The sequence below is a fragment of the Eptatretus burgeri genome, chromosome 5, assembly GCF_056783735.1.
Source record: "Eptatretus burgeri isolate ZD-2024b chromosome 5, Ebu_testis_v1, whole genome shotgun sequence".
Taxonomy (NCBI): domain Eukaryota; kingdom Metazoa; phylum Chordata; class Myxini; order Myxiniformes; family Myxinidae; genus Eptatretus; species Eptatretus burgeri.
Window position 1 is genome coordinate 79,080,409 of NC_140965.1, and position 17,500 is coordinate 79,097,908.

The 17,500-nt window shown below is 42.9% G+C and overlaps 1 protein-coding gene across 3 annotated transcripts in view; it reads left to right on the forward strand.

Moving 5' to 3' along the window:
- Nucleotides 1-17,500, forward strand: part of HIF1AN (hypoxia inducible factor 1 subunit alpha inhibitor) — a 69,753-nt gene that overhangs the window by 1,390 nt on the left and 50,863 nt on the right. For all 3 annotated transcript variants that reach the window (XM_085882560.1, XM_085882562.1, XM_085882561.1), the window contains exon 2: nt 6,261-6,511. In XM_085882560.1, the coding sequence (XP_085738686.1) occupies nt 6,261-6,511 (251 nt within the window). The remainder of the gene's footprint in view (nt 1-6,260; nt 6,512-17,500) is intronic.

Here is a 17,500-nt window from a genome sequence, read left to right on the forward strand (position 1 = left end):
CCACCTGTTCCTCTTCTCTCCCTTCCCCCCCACCTGTTCCTCTTCTCTCCCTCCCCCCCACCTGTTCCTCTTCTCTCACCCCCCCACCTGCTCCTCTTCTCTCCCCTCCCCCCAACACCTGATCCTCTTCTCTCCCCTCCCCCCAACACCTGATCCTCTTCTCTCCCCTCCCCCCCAACACCTGATCCTCTTCTCTCCCCTCCCCCCCAACACCTGATCCTCTTCTCTCCCCTCCCCCCCGACACCTGATCCTCTTCTCTCCCCTCCCCCAACACCTGCCCCTCTTCTCTCTCTCCTGCCCCCCAACACCTGCCCCTCTTCTCTCTCCCGCCCCCAACACCTGCTCCTCTTCTCTCTCCCGCCCCCAACACCTGCTCCTCTTCTCTCTCCCGCCCCCAACACCTGCCCCTCTTCTCTCTCCCGCCCCCCAACACTGCTCCTCTTCTCTCTCCCGCCCCCAACACCTGCCCCTCTTCTCTCTCCTGCCCCCCCAACACCTGCCCCTCTTCTCTCTCCCGCCCCGCAACACCTGCCCCTCTTCTCTCTCCCGCCCCCCAACACCTGCCCCTCTTCTCTCTCCCGCCCCCCAACACCTGCCCTCTTCTCTCTCCCGCCCCCCAACACCTGCCCCTCTTCTCTCTCCCACCCCCAACACCTGATCCTCTTCTCTCCCCTCCCCCAACACCTGCTCCTCTTCTCTCCCCCCTCCCCCCAACACCGAACCCTCTTCCCTCTTCTCTTCCCTCTTCTATCCCCCACCAACACCTGCCTCTCTTATCTCCCCTCCCCCACTTCTCCCCACCCTTGTTATTGATGATAAAGACTTGATACAAACTAAAGGAGGGAAGAAACGTTGGACTGTCTTGGGAATAGCTCGTGTACATTGAACTCAGCGAGTTATTAAAACACCGAAAATATACTTTAACAATTATTAATTTCAATAATCCATCTTTAAATATTTACGTGTGTGTGTTGTGTTGTGTTGTGTTGTGTTGTGTTGTGTTGGTTATCAACCCCCGGTGCATTTTGCGTTCGCTTTGCGTTGTCTTTACTCATGTAAACCTGGTGACCGCTTTAAAAGAAATCCATCACGATGTTAAATATCTGGTACTCATGTAATGACTGTTTGCAATGTTGACAAAGTCCATAATATTGTGTTGTGTAAAATTAACTTTTCGTGCGGTGTATTAACAACTGCAGTTTTTAAGTCGTCGGGTCTCTCGAAGCTTAAATAACTTTTGTATTGGCGTTTCACACGCTCATGTATTACATCGACAATCCACTTCGTGTTATTTAAACTAATGCTTTTACGTAAATGACGCTGTCGACGTAGCAAGATTCCGGTGCTTCATTGGTGTCCGAAGCGTGCCTTCCTTGCTTGTTCGCAGAGATGCATCACGTTCACACTCAGATCACTGAATACTCGGATTTGTGAGGGACACCTGCACGTGACCCCAACGCAGATAGGTCACATGACGAGCATACGCGACCACGGTCACGTAGCACCATTGAGGGCGTGGTCGAAACAGTATACGTAGTTTTGCTGAATGTTCATAGAGAACATCGAGAATTGCGCAAAGCAAAATAGGAAACGTATCTGCTTGTGAGAAAGGTTGCGGCCCAGCCATACGCTTCCAAATACGCACAAAATCATTGCACAACAAAGCAGCATTGAAACAACTGGATATCTTATTTCATGACAAGATAAGGTACTGTGCTTCAAGATGAGAAGACAAGATATACCCCTCTCCCCCCTCCCTTCCCTTCCCTCCACCTGTCCATGTACCCTTCCTTGGCACATTCCTTTCATTTACTCCATCATGTGAGTTTTACACTTTGACATATTGAACCTGATTCTTTCTTAACAACATAAATAAGAAAAGGAGTTAAACGATGAGACGTTCAAAATGAAACATTGTACAAGAAGCAGCAGCGTGCTTGGCCCATTATGCTTGTCTCGTATCCAAATCGCTCCCATTACACATTGACATCCCAAATAAATAAACAAGCAGTCTTAGACTGGTACTTACGAAATGGTCAACTTGACCTCTGACCTTGTCTAATAAAAGCTGTCTCTTGAGAAGGTAGCGATGCAAACCAGAAGTTTCTACGATGATTCTGTACCAAACCATCAAAAACCGAATGTTTTGGATGTTTGACCTCACTGTGACCTTGACCTTTGACCGATTGTGACCAAAATCTAATCAGCGCAAGCCACCACCCTCCTGAATCACGTGGTGTAATTTGACATTGTAAGCTTCTTCCGTTCTCGAGTTATCGTGCCTACAAACAAACAAACAGAAACGGAAGTCATCAATATACTTACGAAATCTTTAGATTTCGTAAGTAACAAGCAGTCATAGACTGGTACTTACAAAATCGTCAACTTGACCTCTGACCTTGTCTAATAAAAGCTGTCTCCAGAGAAGGTGGCGACGCAAACCAGAAGTTTCTACGATGATTCTGTATAAAACCATCAAAAATCGAATGTTTGACCTCACTGTGACCTTGACCTTTGACCGATTTTGATCAAAATCAAATCAGCGCTAGCCATCACCCTCCTGAATCACGTGGTGTAATTTGACATTGGTGGCTTCTTCCGTTCTCGAGTTATAACTTTTTTTGGGATGTTTGACCTCACTGTGAGCTTGACCTTTGACCGATTTTGACCAAAATCTAATCAGCGCGAGCCATCACCCTCCTGAATCACGTGGTGTAATTTGACATTGGTAGCTTCTTCCGTTCTCGAGTTATCCTGCCTTCAAGCAAACAGACAAACACACACACAAACAAACTCACAAATACACACACACAAACAAACACACAGACAAACAAACACACAGACAGAGGATGGAAATCATCAATATACTTACGAAATCTTTAGATGTCTTAAGTAACAAACACACAAACAGATGACGGAAGTCATCAATATACTTACGAAATCTATAGTTTTCGTAAGTAATAATAACGGAAGAGTGAAAATTGTTTCGGAATAAATCAGAAATCAAACCACTCAATATTCCATTGCACTATTGCATCAAGGTTGTTGTTGTTGTTCGTCTTTCGGCTGCTCCCGTTAGGGGTCGCCACAGCGGATCATCCGTTATGATCCGCATAGTGATTTGGCATAGGTTTTACGCCGGATGCCCTTCCTGACGCAACCCTGGTCGCCTCTTACGACACAGGGATAAGGATTGGGTTTCGCCATGATTCCGGGTTGCCCTACACCCTCTCATTGCGCGGCCCAGTGCAGAGCTCCCGTCTTCAAGCGATCCTCCAACCCAAGCCTCCGAGTAGCCGGATTACAGGCGCACGCCACTACGCCCGGTCTCCGCACTATTGCATCAAGGTACGCCGGCCATTTCCACCACAATTTTGATCAGGCCATTCTCAGTTGTTCCTCTTTTTGTATAAATGGGCCTTGTATAATTTTGCTATTCCTGCCGGAAGTTTCCGTCGTCGAGGCCGAATTTGTACGTCTGAGAGCACAAGTGCATCATGGACTCAGAAGTGGCATTCTCGCCTTTGAGCTGTCTCATCTGGATTAGATTCCTGGCCTGGGTACAAACTGTCATCCTGGAACCCTGCATCAACGAGAAAGCCGTCATTTGGAGAGGATGTTGATTCGACTCTCCTGTCCGCTAGCATTCGCTGTTAGATGTTAAACATCCTGTGTTACTTTTCAAAAAGAGTAGGTCATTGTGTGTTCGTTTCCTGGCCCAATTATTCATTGCCTCACCTGATCTTCGGGGGACACTGCATCGGTGACATCGATGCTCCTCCATCCACAGCCATGGTCTGCATCTATACTATAAGAGAGCCGTTTATGTCTCCATTTTTCTCAGAGATGACTGAACAGATCTTAGTTGAACTTTGAGGTTCATGTTTGAGCCCCGAGGAGTGTTTTAGGCAAAAAAACCACTTTTTTTTGTTGTGTTAATTAACTTTGTTATTGTTTGTTTTCTTTTTGTTATTGTTGTGAAAGTACTCAAAAAGTTTGTTGCGTATTGTTTGTTTTCATTTTTTATGACTCTGTAGTGCCTAAGGCTAACACTTTGTAGCTGTGTGAAAGGTAATATTAAATGATCCCTAACTACATTCCTTAGTAGGTGTAGGGAAGTAGTTTAGCCCCCCCCCCCAAAAAGAATAAACCATTAATGATTTCATTAAGCATGGTAGTTGTAAGCTAATTTTGCTTTGTGAGGATTGATCATCAAAAATAATTTGCACTCTTCACAAAACAATGACAAAGTCTCAGCCATGCACGTATTTGCATGAATTGCCATGGACGTTGCTGATACGTACACGCCGGTGTTGTGCATGTTTGTGCTGAGCATTAAAATCTTTAGCGATATGAAAATACCATCAACTCGAGGAATGAAGTGTAGTTTCTCGAGATTGAGTGGACCGATCATTTGTGCATTTCAAAGCAAGAGTTGCCTTGCCCTGCGTGTACATTATTTGCCTTCATTATTCTCCCGAGGGAGTGAAAGAAGGGATTTGTACATGCGTGAACCCGAAATGTAAGAATTCTAGGAAGCAACCATGCAGCGTAAATGTGGAGCTGTGTATATTGTGTAATGCGGATAGTTACCACATATGTGCTTTGATTTAACCGCTTAGACATCGCCGTTATGAACCTCGTGCAAAACGAAAGCCATGAAATTTGGTAAACTCTTGTGCTCTTAAAAGAATAACTTTTTTTTTTTTAAACTGGAGTTCAGAGAACACCTTACCCCATGCATTATTGAGGGGGTGGGGGGAGGACGACATGGGGAGGGTCTACGAGCAACAAATTTGATTGGTCAAGTTGATGTAAAATGCCGTAATAGTTTTCCAAGTCATGCTAAACGTAAGGTTTTTGAAATTACTCCAAAAGTGATTTGTGTTCTACAGTGTTTAAGTATATAATTCAATTGAAATAAAAAGAATTTAACAGTTGTAGGAAAAAATAAATACCGAAGTTTATCGCTGTTGATACAGCATCTTTGACACCACCTTATTTAACACCTTGATTTAGTTATTCGTGCCTGTTGCATGTCCTTTATGACATCCTTAAAAACATTCAGTTTCGTGTTGGGAATGATTTTCCATTTTGCTTGACTGCCAGGCAGGCAGATTGAGTAAATATATGATCTCACTCCTGTCTGCTCATGTGCGATCAGGAGTAATTCAGAACCAAAGTAATGCGAGACTACAGGGTATTTTTCCGATTTGTATTCATAATATTACATTCGATTTAAATTAACTTGTTCTTCAATCATAAACTAACATTTGTGGACAGACAGACACACAGACAATGTGAACCAATTGCTTAACCCTGCCTTTTGCTTCATGCACGTGTGGTGACTCGGGACTATGTAAAGCTGTACCTTTGCATGTATGTGGGCCAACCAAGATGGCCCCTCAATCACCTCGAAGTACACATGTGCCTCTGCCCCAGGATAGCTAAAAGGTGATTAGCCATAACAAAATAAGAGTTCTTTCACAACAACCTTAAAATCAGGAGGAGGCCATGAGGCCAATCAAGCCTGTTCAATGGTTGTCCGTGCTCTGTCCTTTTTGAAGGCTGAGCATCAAGAAAGGAAGCAGCATTTACCATTGAGACCACTCGGCCAGGGTCTAGTTTGAACTGCCGACCTCCCAAACTCAGAGCGGACACTTTAACCATTATGCCATTGAATCTGGTTAAGCTGATGAGGTGAGCTTCATGCCCAAACCAAATGATTGCTGCTACCTGACACCTGATGACAAAGTACGTGGGTATAATCATGTTACTATTAACAGTTGGATTGTAATGATGACAATGAAGATGATAAAATGCACATTTCTATCATAAGTTACGATCTCAAAAATGACTGGAGGCACAAATCCGACAGGAAGCACGTTGATGCGAAAGCAGAACATGTACTTAACAACAGTTAAATCAAATCCCTCTAATATGGCCACAAGCCTGTACACACACACACACACACACACACACACACACACACACACACACACACACACACACACACACACACACACACACACACACACACACACACGTTTGGGAAGACTGGAAAAACAAAAATAAAAGAACCATACCAGGATAAAGAAAATGAGTGTCCTCTTTTCCCATTGATTGATGGATTTTAACAGTCATGTTGGCAGCTTATCGAGCACCGAGTTGAGATATTTATTTCTTGCAACCGAAGTGAAGGTTGAATGTGCAGATACAACTGCTCCATGTTGCTGTCATCTTTGACTGTTTGTTCCAGGAGCCAGTAGTACTTACAGACACTGGCTTGGTGCAACCAGCACTGAAGTGGGACTTGGCATACTTAAAAGAAAACTTGGGTGATGGTGACTTCACTGTATTTTCATCTCCTACTCGTCGCTTTCTGTACTACGATGAGAAGAAGCTGGCACATTTTCCCAACTTCCGACCCGAAGCAAGGCGCCTCACCCTAAAGTTTCCTGAGTTTTTGCAGCATCTTGAAGAACTGCAGCATTCGGGGAGTACTGAGAGGTAGGGCTTTGTATTTCTGAAGTAGCAGGATCATGATGGTAGAGCAGGTGCAGTGTAATTCCATATGTCAAATACCGTTTATGAAACTTCTCCATGCTGGGATGTGGTTGAATGGGAATCAAGATCGACATCCCCATTCACATTCAAACAGAAGGTTTTAAGGAAGATGTGATTCCGTTCTTTATGTACCCTCTTGTAATAACTACACATGAGCAAAGCTTATATTGCCATAATCATGAATTCTTCCTGAGCAAACGCACGATCGACACCTCTACGTTATCGAGCTACTTCACTTTTGAAAGACAGGAAAAAGTAGAAGCTTGCTGTAAAAATTAATTATAGCATCATGGCTACCAAGCATCACACAAGGCAAATTGGAATCTGGTCAGTTTGTTAAAGAGTTGGATTTTCAAACCATACATTGTTGTGTTCATGAATTCATGATGCGAAAATGGCCATAAATGTCGACTCCCTACCTTGCTGCCATTTCCCCCCGATTCAAAACCACAAGGGTGGTTCAAATTTGACCTTAATATTTGCTTTTAAAAGGCAGAGTAATGTATATAGATGAACTTGTAAATTCATTTTTATACTGATTATTGTGGTTTGAATGTGCATGATGAATGATCATGGTGGAGGCAACTTTTTTTTTTATATGTATAAGTGGGTGAAACACTGAGTTCTTGTGAATTTTTTCTTTCCTCTGCAATAGACTGGCTGTCACTGGGGCCAACATGCTTGATTTTACTCTTTGACCTCAAAATAAAAAAAACAAATGCCCGACCATATATTAAACTGTTAATTGTGTATATGGCGAGACTGTGCCCACGTGTTGCATGCATGTTGTAAAATTGACGTATCTAGTTGTAGTTGTACAATACACGATAAAACGTTCTCCAATGCATGTGGCTAATGCATAGCAACAACTAATCATTGCTGCAGGTGATCATATATATATATAGAAGAAGAAGAACCACTGCTTTTGCATCTTCAGACACATAGCGCTGCCGAGGCAGTTTTTCCTTGGCTTGGGGGCACAATCCTGGATGGGTCGCCACTCCGATGCAGGATCATGTCTAGCAATCTGCTTAAATGGTTGTGTTGATTGTTTCGTTAACGTCTCTACGGACTGTTGGTGCGCCTGCAGTGAACGTTTTACTCGGTTAACGAGGTTCATGAAACGCTCTTCACTTCTTCATCGGTCGTCTCATGGGATGTGGTGAGACGAAGGTAAGAAGCTTGCTATGGTTATGGTAGAAGGCTATCCATTGTTCCAGATTGAGATTTATTCTAGTTCAACACAAATGGCACCTTTTTTGTTTGTTTGTTTTACAGCATGCATGGTTTATGGAATGATGAGAACTTTACATCACATACATTATATTATGTTCAAAATCGACATTTTGTTTCTGTTTTTGTGTGTTACCAGGATGGCCCCTAATGTGATGCACTTTGTGTTCCAGAAAGTCTCAAATGCAAGGAAATGCAGATGGTGGTGCCGAAGGCTCTGCAGCAAATGCAGGATGAGCACTTGGAGAGGTGCAAGAGGGCTGAAGGGAGAAGGAAGGAAAAAAAAAAGACCTTTCAAATGCAGCACAAGGCTGTGGGGTGACATCATTGGCTGAGGGCATGGCTGTGCCGCTGATACAATACTCTCTGTCGGTTAGGGCAGGGATTTGGAATTTGTTCATGATGTCGGTGGTAGCTTGTCTACTCTTCCCGAAGGACACCGAGGGAGCACTGACGTTCAACAACTAATACCGACAGACGGGATGCCCTTTTACCATCCATCCGAGAGACGACACACATGCTGATTAATCACCTTGCCTGTGAAACAGTGGGATGTTTTTATTTTGTTTTTTATATACTATATCGCTTGTGTAAGAGCCAATACACAGAACGTATAACAAGTCTGAACAAAGACAATAGGAGATCTGTGGAAGGGAGAGGGATGGGGCGAGGTAAACAAGATGGACTACAGGGACTTTCAGGAAGGAAAACGGAATTTGAAGGACGTGGGTTTGGGGTGGTGGTGTGGTGAGAGAGTGAAATTGAGAGACCCAAAGACTCAGCTTCATTGTGGGAGATACCAATGATCCTCAAAGCCTTGGTTTCCACAGCAGGAAGTGAATCTAGGTGTGAGGCAGGAGCACTATCCCAGAGGGGAGAGCAGTACTCCATCAGACTGCGGATGAAAGCTTTGTAAGTGGTTAGAAGCTCAGGTGTGCCAAGGAAGGACTTTGCATGATGTAGGATGCCCAGTCGGCAACTGGCTTTGGGGGGCAGCTTGGAGATGTGGCTTTCCCAGGAAAGATCATGGCAGATAGCGAGACCCAGAAGCTTGAATGAGAGGACTTCTTCAAGATGATTGTTGAGAAAGTAGATGGGGGGGGGGGGTTCCAGACAGTCCTTTCAGAGAGACATCGTGAGAGTGTGAGATTTGTCAGGATTGAAAGACACATTCCAAGTTTTTGACCAGCTTGTGATTTTTATCCAGGTTGCAGAGAGTGAAGAGGCTGCTTCCTGCTGATCAGAGGGATGAGAGATGGTACGGCAGAGGGTGGAGTCATCAATAAAGAGATGAGGATTTTCCAGAGTCTGAGAGATCATTGATGAAAACCAGAAAAAGCACAGGGCCAAGAACACTGTCTTGAGGAACTCCAACATGGGAAGAGGAGATGAGAGTATTCCGTTAAGAGCGATATATTGACTGTGATAGGAGAGGAAGTCTGCGAGCCATGAGTAGAAATTGCCTTGGATGCCATAAGAAGAGGGCTTGGTGAGCAGTTTGGGATGCCAGACTGTATTGAAAGCTTGTGATGTGTCGAGGGAGATGGCTCTGATTTCATGTCCGGCATTGAGGACCTCCATCCATTGTTGGTAGATCAGAAGCAGCATATCCAGGGTAGAGTGACCTGGTCTAAATCCAAATTGATGGTTGGAAATCAAGCCATTTGATGTCGGAAGTGATGATGAATTCCATAAATTTGCTGATGATTGGAAGCAGGCTCATTGGTCTGTAGTTGCAGGGATCAGTTTTTGCACCTTTTGCATGCAGAGCGGCAATGTTTGCTGATTTCCCAACAGATGACCTTGAGCGAATGAGAGGGTAAATAGAACAGAGAGAGGGCGAGCAAGAGCAGCAGAGCAGGTTTTTAGAACACGAGGACTGATGCCATCTGGACCGGTTGCAGAATCTGAGGCAAGGGTTGACAGCAAGTTCTCCACCTTGTCAGGAGAAAAGGACACCGAGTCCAGGAACACTTGAATGACATTTTATACCTTGGTTGGGATTCAAAACCAGGCTAAACAGCTTAGAGGCGAGTGTGTATACCTTTCGGCCATCCTGTCAGCCTACCAAATAAGTAAGAACAAAGGAGGAGGGCCTGAGCAAAAGGAGGAGGGCAGCCTGAGCAAAAGGAGAGGGATGGGGAGGAGAGAAAAACGAAAAGGCCTTTTATTATTATTATTATTTTTTTTTTTTTAAACTTGAATTCACAATTTAGCATTCACAAACATATCAACAAGCAGTCATAGACTGGTACTTACGAAATCGTCAACTTGACCTCTGACCTTGTCTAATAAAAGCTGTCTCGAGAGAAGGTAGCGACGCAAACCAGAAGTTTCTACGATGATTCTGTACCAAACCATCAAAAATCGTAACGTCGACCGAAGCAAAAATCTCCATTTCTCCACGCAATTATTTAATATTATTTTATCAGTCACAAAACCGTAATATTCGGCCATCCACCAACAATCTTTACATAATCCGACGGCTTAGCGAGTCAGACATGCGACGATAACCATTAATGGGATAAAAAATGACTTTTAAACACCATCTTTATTGAAAACACCGTCAGCGCGCACACGCAAAACTTTTACGTGACTCAACGACGCATCTGCTCGAGCGCGCTGCACCACGTGATGAGCCGTGACGCGGCGAGTGAAATTTTTTTTTATACAATATTAAAACGTCTCCAAAACATCTGATTTTTACCAGAATTTCGACAACCGAGTGTTAAGCGTCCTAAACGATCGCAAAAACCGAAGACAAAATTAAAATCGAAGTTAAAACGAACTCGTAACGTCGACCGAAGCAAAAATACTCCATTTCTCCACATGAAATTACGGAATTATGTTTGACCTCACTGTGACCTTGACCTTTGACCGATTTTGACCAAAATCTAAGCAGCGCTAGCCATCACCCTCCTGAATCACGTGGTGTAATTTGACATTGGTAGCTTCTTCCGTTCTCAAGTTATCGTGCCTACAAACAAACACACACACAAACAGAGGACGGAAGTCATCAATATACTTACAAAATCTTTAGATTTCGTAAGTAATAGCATTGCAGCACACTCCTGAAGAAAGTCCTGTCCCTCCTCAGTTTTTTTTGTGTGGAACACAACGCTGTTTACAATGTACAATGTTTTGTGTTAATAAAAGGTTTTCAACCACATAACAAGAAATACTGTTTTCGCTGTGTTGTTGTATGGTGTGTGTGTGTGTATGTGTGTGTGTGTGTATGTATGTATGTATATATATATATATATATATATATACATATATATATATGTATGTATATATATATATATATATATATATATATATATATATATATATATATATATATATATATATATATATAAATATATATATATATATATATGTATATATATATGTATATATATATATATATATATATATGTATATATATATATATATATATATATATATATATATATATATATATATATATATATATATATATATATATATATATACATATATATATATATATATATATATATATATATATATATATATATATATATATATATATATATATATATATATATATATGTATATGTATATATATATATATGTATATATATATATATATATATATATATATATATATATATATATATATATATATATTTACATTGCACCAAGTAGTTTTACAGGTTAAAAGCAGTGGGTTTAACATACGTTAAACCTCCATGGTCCACCTGGCTTTATTTGGCAGGAAGTTTGAATTTGTAGTAAAACATGTTATTTGGAAAGGCCGAACAACGATTTCTGTTTTCAATATTTAAAAAAAAAAAAATGTTCAAATCTGCATTGGAGTGAAGTGGGTGTCTTTCTTTTACAATATGCTGATGCATCTTTGTAGCAAATGTAAGGAAAAGGTCTACTTTGATATTCCAAAGTTGTCAGCTATAAGGTCGAAACAGCCTATTATGATGAAGTGACAAAAACAAAAGCAACGCTACTCTTTTCCCAACCACCGAAACCAAACCGACTATTTCACTGCCCTTGTTTGGGACTTGCAAATACAACCCATTGCTTTGCTGATGGGAATATTAATGGGGGGAGAAAGAGAAAGAGGGAGAGGAGGGAGGGAAGGATGGATAAAGGGAGGGAGCGGAGGAGAGAGTGTGATGGGCAGACGTCCATCCGCGAGACAGCACACACGTTGATGAATCACCCTGCTTGGGAAACACTGGGATGACAGTTTATAGCTGGTTCAGGATTTGAGCCCAGATGAGACAACTTGGAGCAAGCATGCATACCTTTCAGTTATTCTGCCATGATCTGGTGATTCGTTGAGGCAACCGGAAGAGAAGGGCAATAAAATGTGCCCAAACAGCAACATTTTCATTTTAACCACCGGGTTCTCTATAAACCAGGCAGGAACATTGAAAAACCCATGCTATCTACCTGCCAAATTCAAGCCTAAACAATCAGTCCTTAACAGAGGGGCAGTGGTGGGGGGGGAGGGAGGGAGAGAGAGGGATGGGGTGGGGGAGAGAGAATGAGAGAGGGGAGGGTGGAGAGAGGGAGAGGTCAAGAGAAGGAGAGATCGAGTTCTGAGAGAGGGGGATAAGGTTGGGAGAGTAAGGGGGAAATCCGACAGGTGACATCCACTTTAACGGGCAGAAGAAGTACAGGAGACATGAGAAGGAAAATTCATCAGTGCCAAGTCCAGAAGGGAGGATGTGCCATTGGGAGAAATCTGTTTCAGATAGTTCAGTGATTGGGTGAGGATCACGCACCCACCACAGGCAGGCATTGTGACAGCAGCAGTCCTTGTGCTATGACCTCTCCAAACTGTATTGTAACATCTGCAGGTCTTTAATGATGGATGTGCCCACTGGTATGGGTGGGGAAGGGAAGAGAGGTCTCTGCGTCTGCCCATTAATTTTCATGCAAATCGGCATCACACACTACAGCAGTGAATCAGCCTGTCAGAGATGGCCGAGCAAACCATCACAAGTGACTTGCTTATCACTTGCACTTTGACGTGCAACCCTGAACAGCCGAGCTTGCGCGTTATCTGCTAAATCTCTACGTGCTATTGAGTTCCCATTTCCCAATGACCACACACAGGTTCTCATTAGCAAAATGGTGGTTAAGAAGAAGAAGAGCACACGGCCACAAGCGGCGAACCAAACTGGGACAAATTAATTATAAATACCCAACATGCCCACAGATCCTCGATGGCTTAAATAAATAATGCCATACTCGTTCATATGGGGTGATGAGATGGAGAGAGAGAGAGAGAATGACTGAATGCAACCTGTCCATGAGGAAATGTCTGCCACATGGCAAGGCGTCTTTTCAGTGGCCCAGGCGGCTGGTTTTGCACTGTGTATGTTCTGCTGTGGGCTTCGCATGCCAACCAGGGAGGATGGGAGAGACACCAGAGTGCTGTGTGGGACCACCGAAGAGCGCGTTCCAGCACCACGAGCAGGACGCCAGAAAAGTCAGAACCCAGAAGCTCTCTCGTGAAGATAGTCATCCAGAAGCCACACACCCTGAACCTGCGCTACTCTTTTATTTACTCCCCACAGCTCGCTGAGCTGATGAGTGGGACACGCTTATTTGGTGGCACTGACTCACGTGCCCACGCTGTGTGTATAAAAGGCTCATTGCCTGAGATGGTCCCTTTTTCTACTCGCATATCTCCACGAAGATGGTTTTGACCTCTTATTTGAGATTTAGAGCATCCACTCATTGCAGAGAGAATCGAGGGATTGGGACACAATCCAAAATATTGGTCAAAATCATATTTGAAAAGAGGAAGGAGAATATAAGCAGCAGTAATGCATTCCATTACTGTGCTTATAATTGGACATAAACGAACTAGAATGTTGTTGATAGGATTGCAGTAAACTGGCCCATTTAATATGCTACCTCTCTGTGTTTCCAAGTTAACTTCCTGTACCCCCATATTTCTGTACTATACAGTGTTCACATAATCCTTTGTGGACAGTGTGGACTGTACAATCAATTTTCCAATGCATTTGAAGACGAGGGTGTTTTCACCTCCCCCTTGCTCCAATCCTTTGTGCAAGCTGCTCTGAGGTTTGCCAATTATTAAGTAAATACCCTTACACCTGTAATCACTTAGCACATGGAAGGAAGGAAAGGTTGGGTAAAATGAGGTGAGGGAAGGAAGGTTGGGAGGGGTGAGGAGTGAGTCAAGGTGGAGCAGGTTAATGTGTGGAGTGTAATGGTTAAACATGTTTGAGAGCACAAACATTTTTCAGCTGTTTTCTTTTTTGTACCTGGGTGAAATGAAAGGGCATCTAAAAATTAACATCACCATGACACAAACGAAACTTTTACAAACAACAAGAGTGGAAAAAAAAAGAGAAGAAAATCGTGAAAGTAATTTGTAACAAACTTTCTGTACAAGACCACGTGTTTGGGTTTCCATAAAATGCCTGGAAACACAGGTCATCCACGTATTTTCCATTGATTATTCCCTCCATCTACAGAACGTGTCGAAAAAATTTGGTCAACAACAATGACAACAGTCAGACATCCATGTTGTCCACATTACAGCACCGCCAATTGGAAGGCTTAGCAATGTGTCACAGGCCTGTGTTAACCCCACCAATTGGAAGAGCATGATGACTGCCTTGGCCCATGCATACCAACATACACTTCCACAAATGTTTGCATGCAGTTGGTACATGCCAATAGCAACTGTTTTTTAAATACTTATTTTGTACACAGCAATGTTATCGCCTCATATGGTGAAGGAAAATGGTGTAAATTTCTGCTCATTGAAGGTTTTGAAAGAGGATCCCATGTGAAATTAAGGAAGATTTTAATGCAAGCCCGATGTTTGCTTGCCAGTTTGCTAAATTATTTGGAAATATGCATCATAAACTATAACTGTTTTCATGTTTGACCTCAACATATCTCCATAAGGCATTAAAACTCAGTCTAAAAGCATTTTGGAAAGCTCCAAGGTTGTAGATTGTCTGACCACTGAATGATTTGTTTTGAGGCTGTGATAATTTTGACACAAAACATTCTAATGGATAGGAAAATAGTCACTGACAGCCTTGGAATAAGTTATTTGTGAGTGTTGTGTGCTTGATAAGTAGCTTCAAGGGTATAGATGGATGATTGCTTACATGTGTAGTGATTGTGATGTCCCTCAGATGGGCTCGTCAAATAAAAAATGTACTCTTTGTGTTTCTTTATTCCTTACCCTCCCTCCCACCTCCATCATCGTTTAATGGCTGTTTCCATGCTTGCATGTGCAACCCCACCAAAATAACAAAAGTTCTTTTTTGAAAAATCAAATCGGTGTGTGTTTGTGTATGTATGTGCACATGTATGTAAATGTATTTGTTTATAAATGAATATTGGCACAAGGAGTTTTGTCGTACACCAGCCAAGTCGCTGCCAGGATTGAGTGTAAAAAGAGTTCCCCATTGCCCTAGCCCCAGTCTGTCTTTTTCCATTCCTATTTAATGCTCTTAATCCTTCCACATTGTATTTTCATTAAAAAAAAAATCTCCCTACGCAGCCACAAAACCAAAATGGTGGAACTGCGTGGCTGACTTTGGACATGCTGCTAAACCAACATGGTGGCACACAGTGTTTTCAGGGTGGGTCCCCATGAGTGAGGTCTGATGCACTGCACCAACATGGCAGAAGCACATGTGTGACCCTCCAGTGGGGGTGGGGGGGGGCAGTTTATCAGAGTGAGGGTTGTCTTGGGTATAAAAGTCTGCATGGTGAGATATAGCAACATTCGGTGCTTGGAGAGGGAGACTGTGGTGAGAGAGATTTCTGGTCAGTGCCATGCTTGGCCCCATATTCAAGCCGCAGCATGAGCTTCTCAGACTGCAGCACGAGCAAGGAGCCCTCGCATGCAATCTTATTGGCATACCACAGTGCCTTGCTGCACTTTAAGGGAGGCTCCCCTCCACATTCATCTCCCATTCTATCTTCGCTATCATCTGTCTCATGACACTGAACAACTCAGCACGTGATAACTTCATTTAAGCAATAAGCATCAAGAGCGTTCTGCCAATCAGGTTTTCTTTCCCGTTTCTCCTGATTGCTGTGTTCCCCTTCTCGTTTGTATAATATATTATTTATTTATTATGTATTAAGCCTCTTCATTGTTAAATCACTTTCAATGTGGTTTTTAAGGCACAGAATCGCCCTCTGGCATGACTAAATTGTCCTTGAACCAACACTTGTTGACCTGGAGGCATATATCTGGGAAAGGGGATAAAACCATTTCTGGAGTGGTGAAAGTTCCCAAGAGCACATTAAGCTCAATCATTAGGAAGTGGAAAGAATATGGAACCACCCAGACTCTTCCGAGAGCTGGCCGTTCGACCAAATTGGGCAAGAAGGACCTTGGTCAAGGAGGGGAGCAAGAATCAAACGACCACTCTGACAGAACCACAGAGTTCCTTGGCTGAGATGGGAGAACCTGCCGGAAGGACAACAATCTATGCAGCACTTCACAAATATAAACACACACACAACCGGTCAAAAGTTTAAGAACATCCCCATTTTTCAGTTTTTACTGAAATTTAAGCAGTTCAAATCCAGTGAATAACCTGAGAAGGTACAAAGCTAAGCGGTAAAGTGCCAGACGTTTAAAAAAAAGTTTAAGATACCAAAAACTGAAAAATAATGTAAATTTAAGGAAACAGGGAACAAGTAATGGGTTAGCAGCTGCAGCTATTCTGCAGCAATGGAAGTAAATTTAAGCCTTGAAAGTTTATGCAAACAATTCCTGCAGGTGTCCCAACTTTTGTTGATTAGTTACAAACCCTCTGTCTGCATAAAAGCAGTGTTGGAACAGACTGTGTTGCTGCACCCTCTGAAGCATTATTTGGACAATATTGCACTGCAGGAAGTAGTATATTACTATCATAATGGGGGAATAAGACAATTAACAAAGGAAGACAGACAGAGCATTATAACCCCAAAAAGTGCAGGTCTTTCCTTCAGAGAAATTGCAAAGAAGCCAAGGTGGCAGTGAGTACAGTTTCCTATACCATCAAAAGGCACTTGGTAACAAGAGGAAACTGACAGGAAGAGGTCTGGCAGACCCAAAGCCACAACACCAAACAGAAGACAAGTTTTTGAGAGTCAACAGCTTGTGTGATAGGTGGCTCCACAGGACAGCAGCTTCAAGCACAGCTTAACACTGGTCGAAGCAAGGAAGTCTCAGGTTCAACTGTGAAGAGAAGACTTCGAGCTGCAGGTTTGACAGGTCGAGTGGCAGTAAGAAAGCCATTGCTCAGATGGCAAAATATGAAAAAGAGGCTTGCCTGGGCCATGCATCACCGCCAGTGGACTACTGAAAACTGAAAGAAGGTCTTATAGACCGATGAATCAAAATTTGAAATCTTCGGTTGATCACGCAGAGTTTTTGTACACTGTTGAGTAGGTAAAAGGATGGTTCCTCAGTGTGTGACACCAACTGTCAAACATGGAGGAGGAAGCGTGATGATCTGGGGCTCTTTTGCTGGATCCAGAGTCGGCGACTTGCACACAGTGACTGGCACCCTGAACCAAAAGAGCTACCACAGCATTTTACAGCGCCGTGCAATACCCTCTGGTCTATGCCTTGTTGGTCAGGGGTTCATCCTACAGCAAGATAACGACCCAAAACATACCTCCAGGCTTTGTCAGAACTTTCTCAGAAGAAAAGAT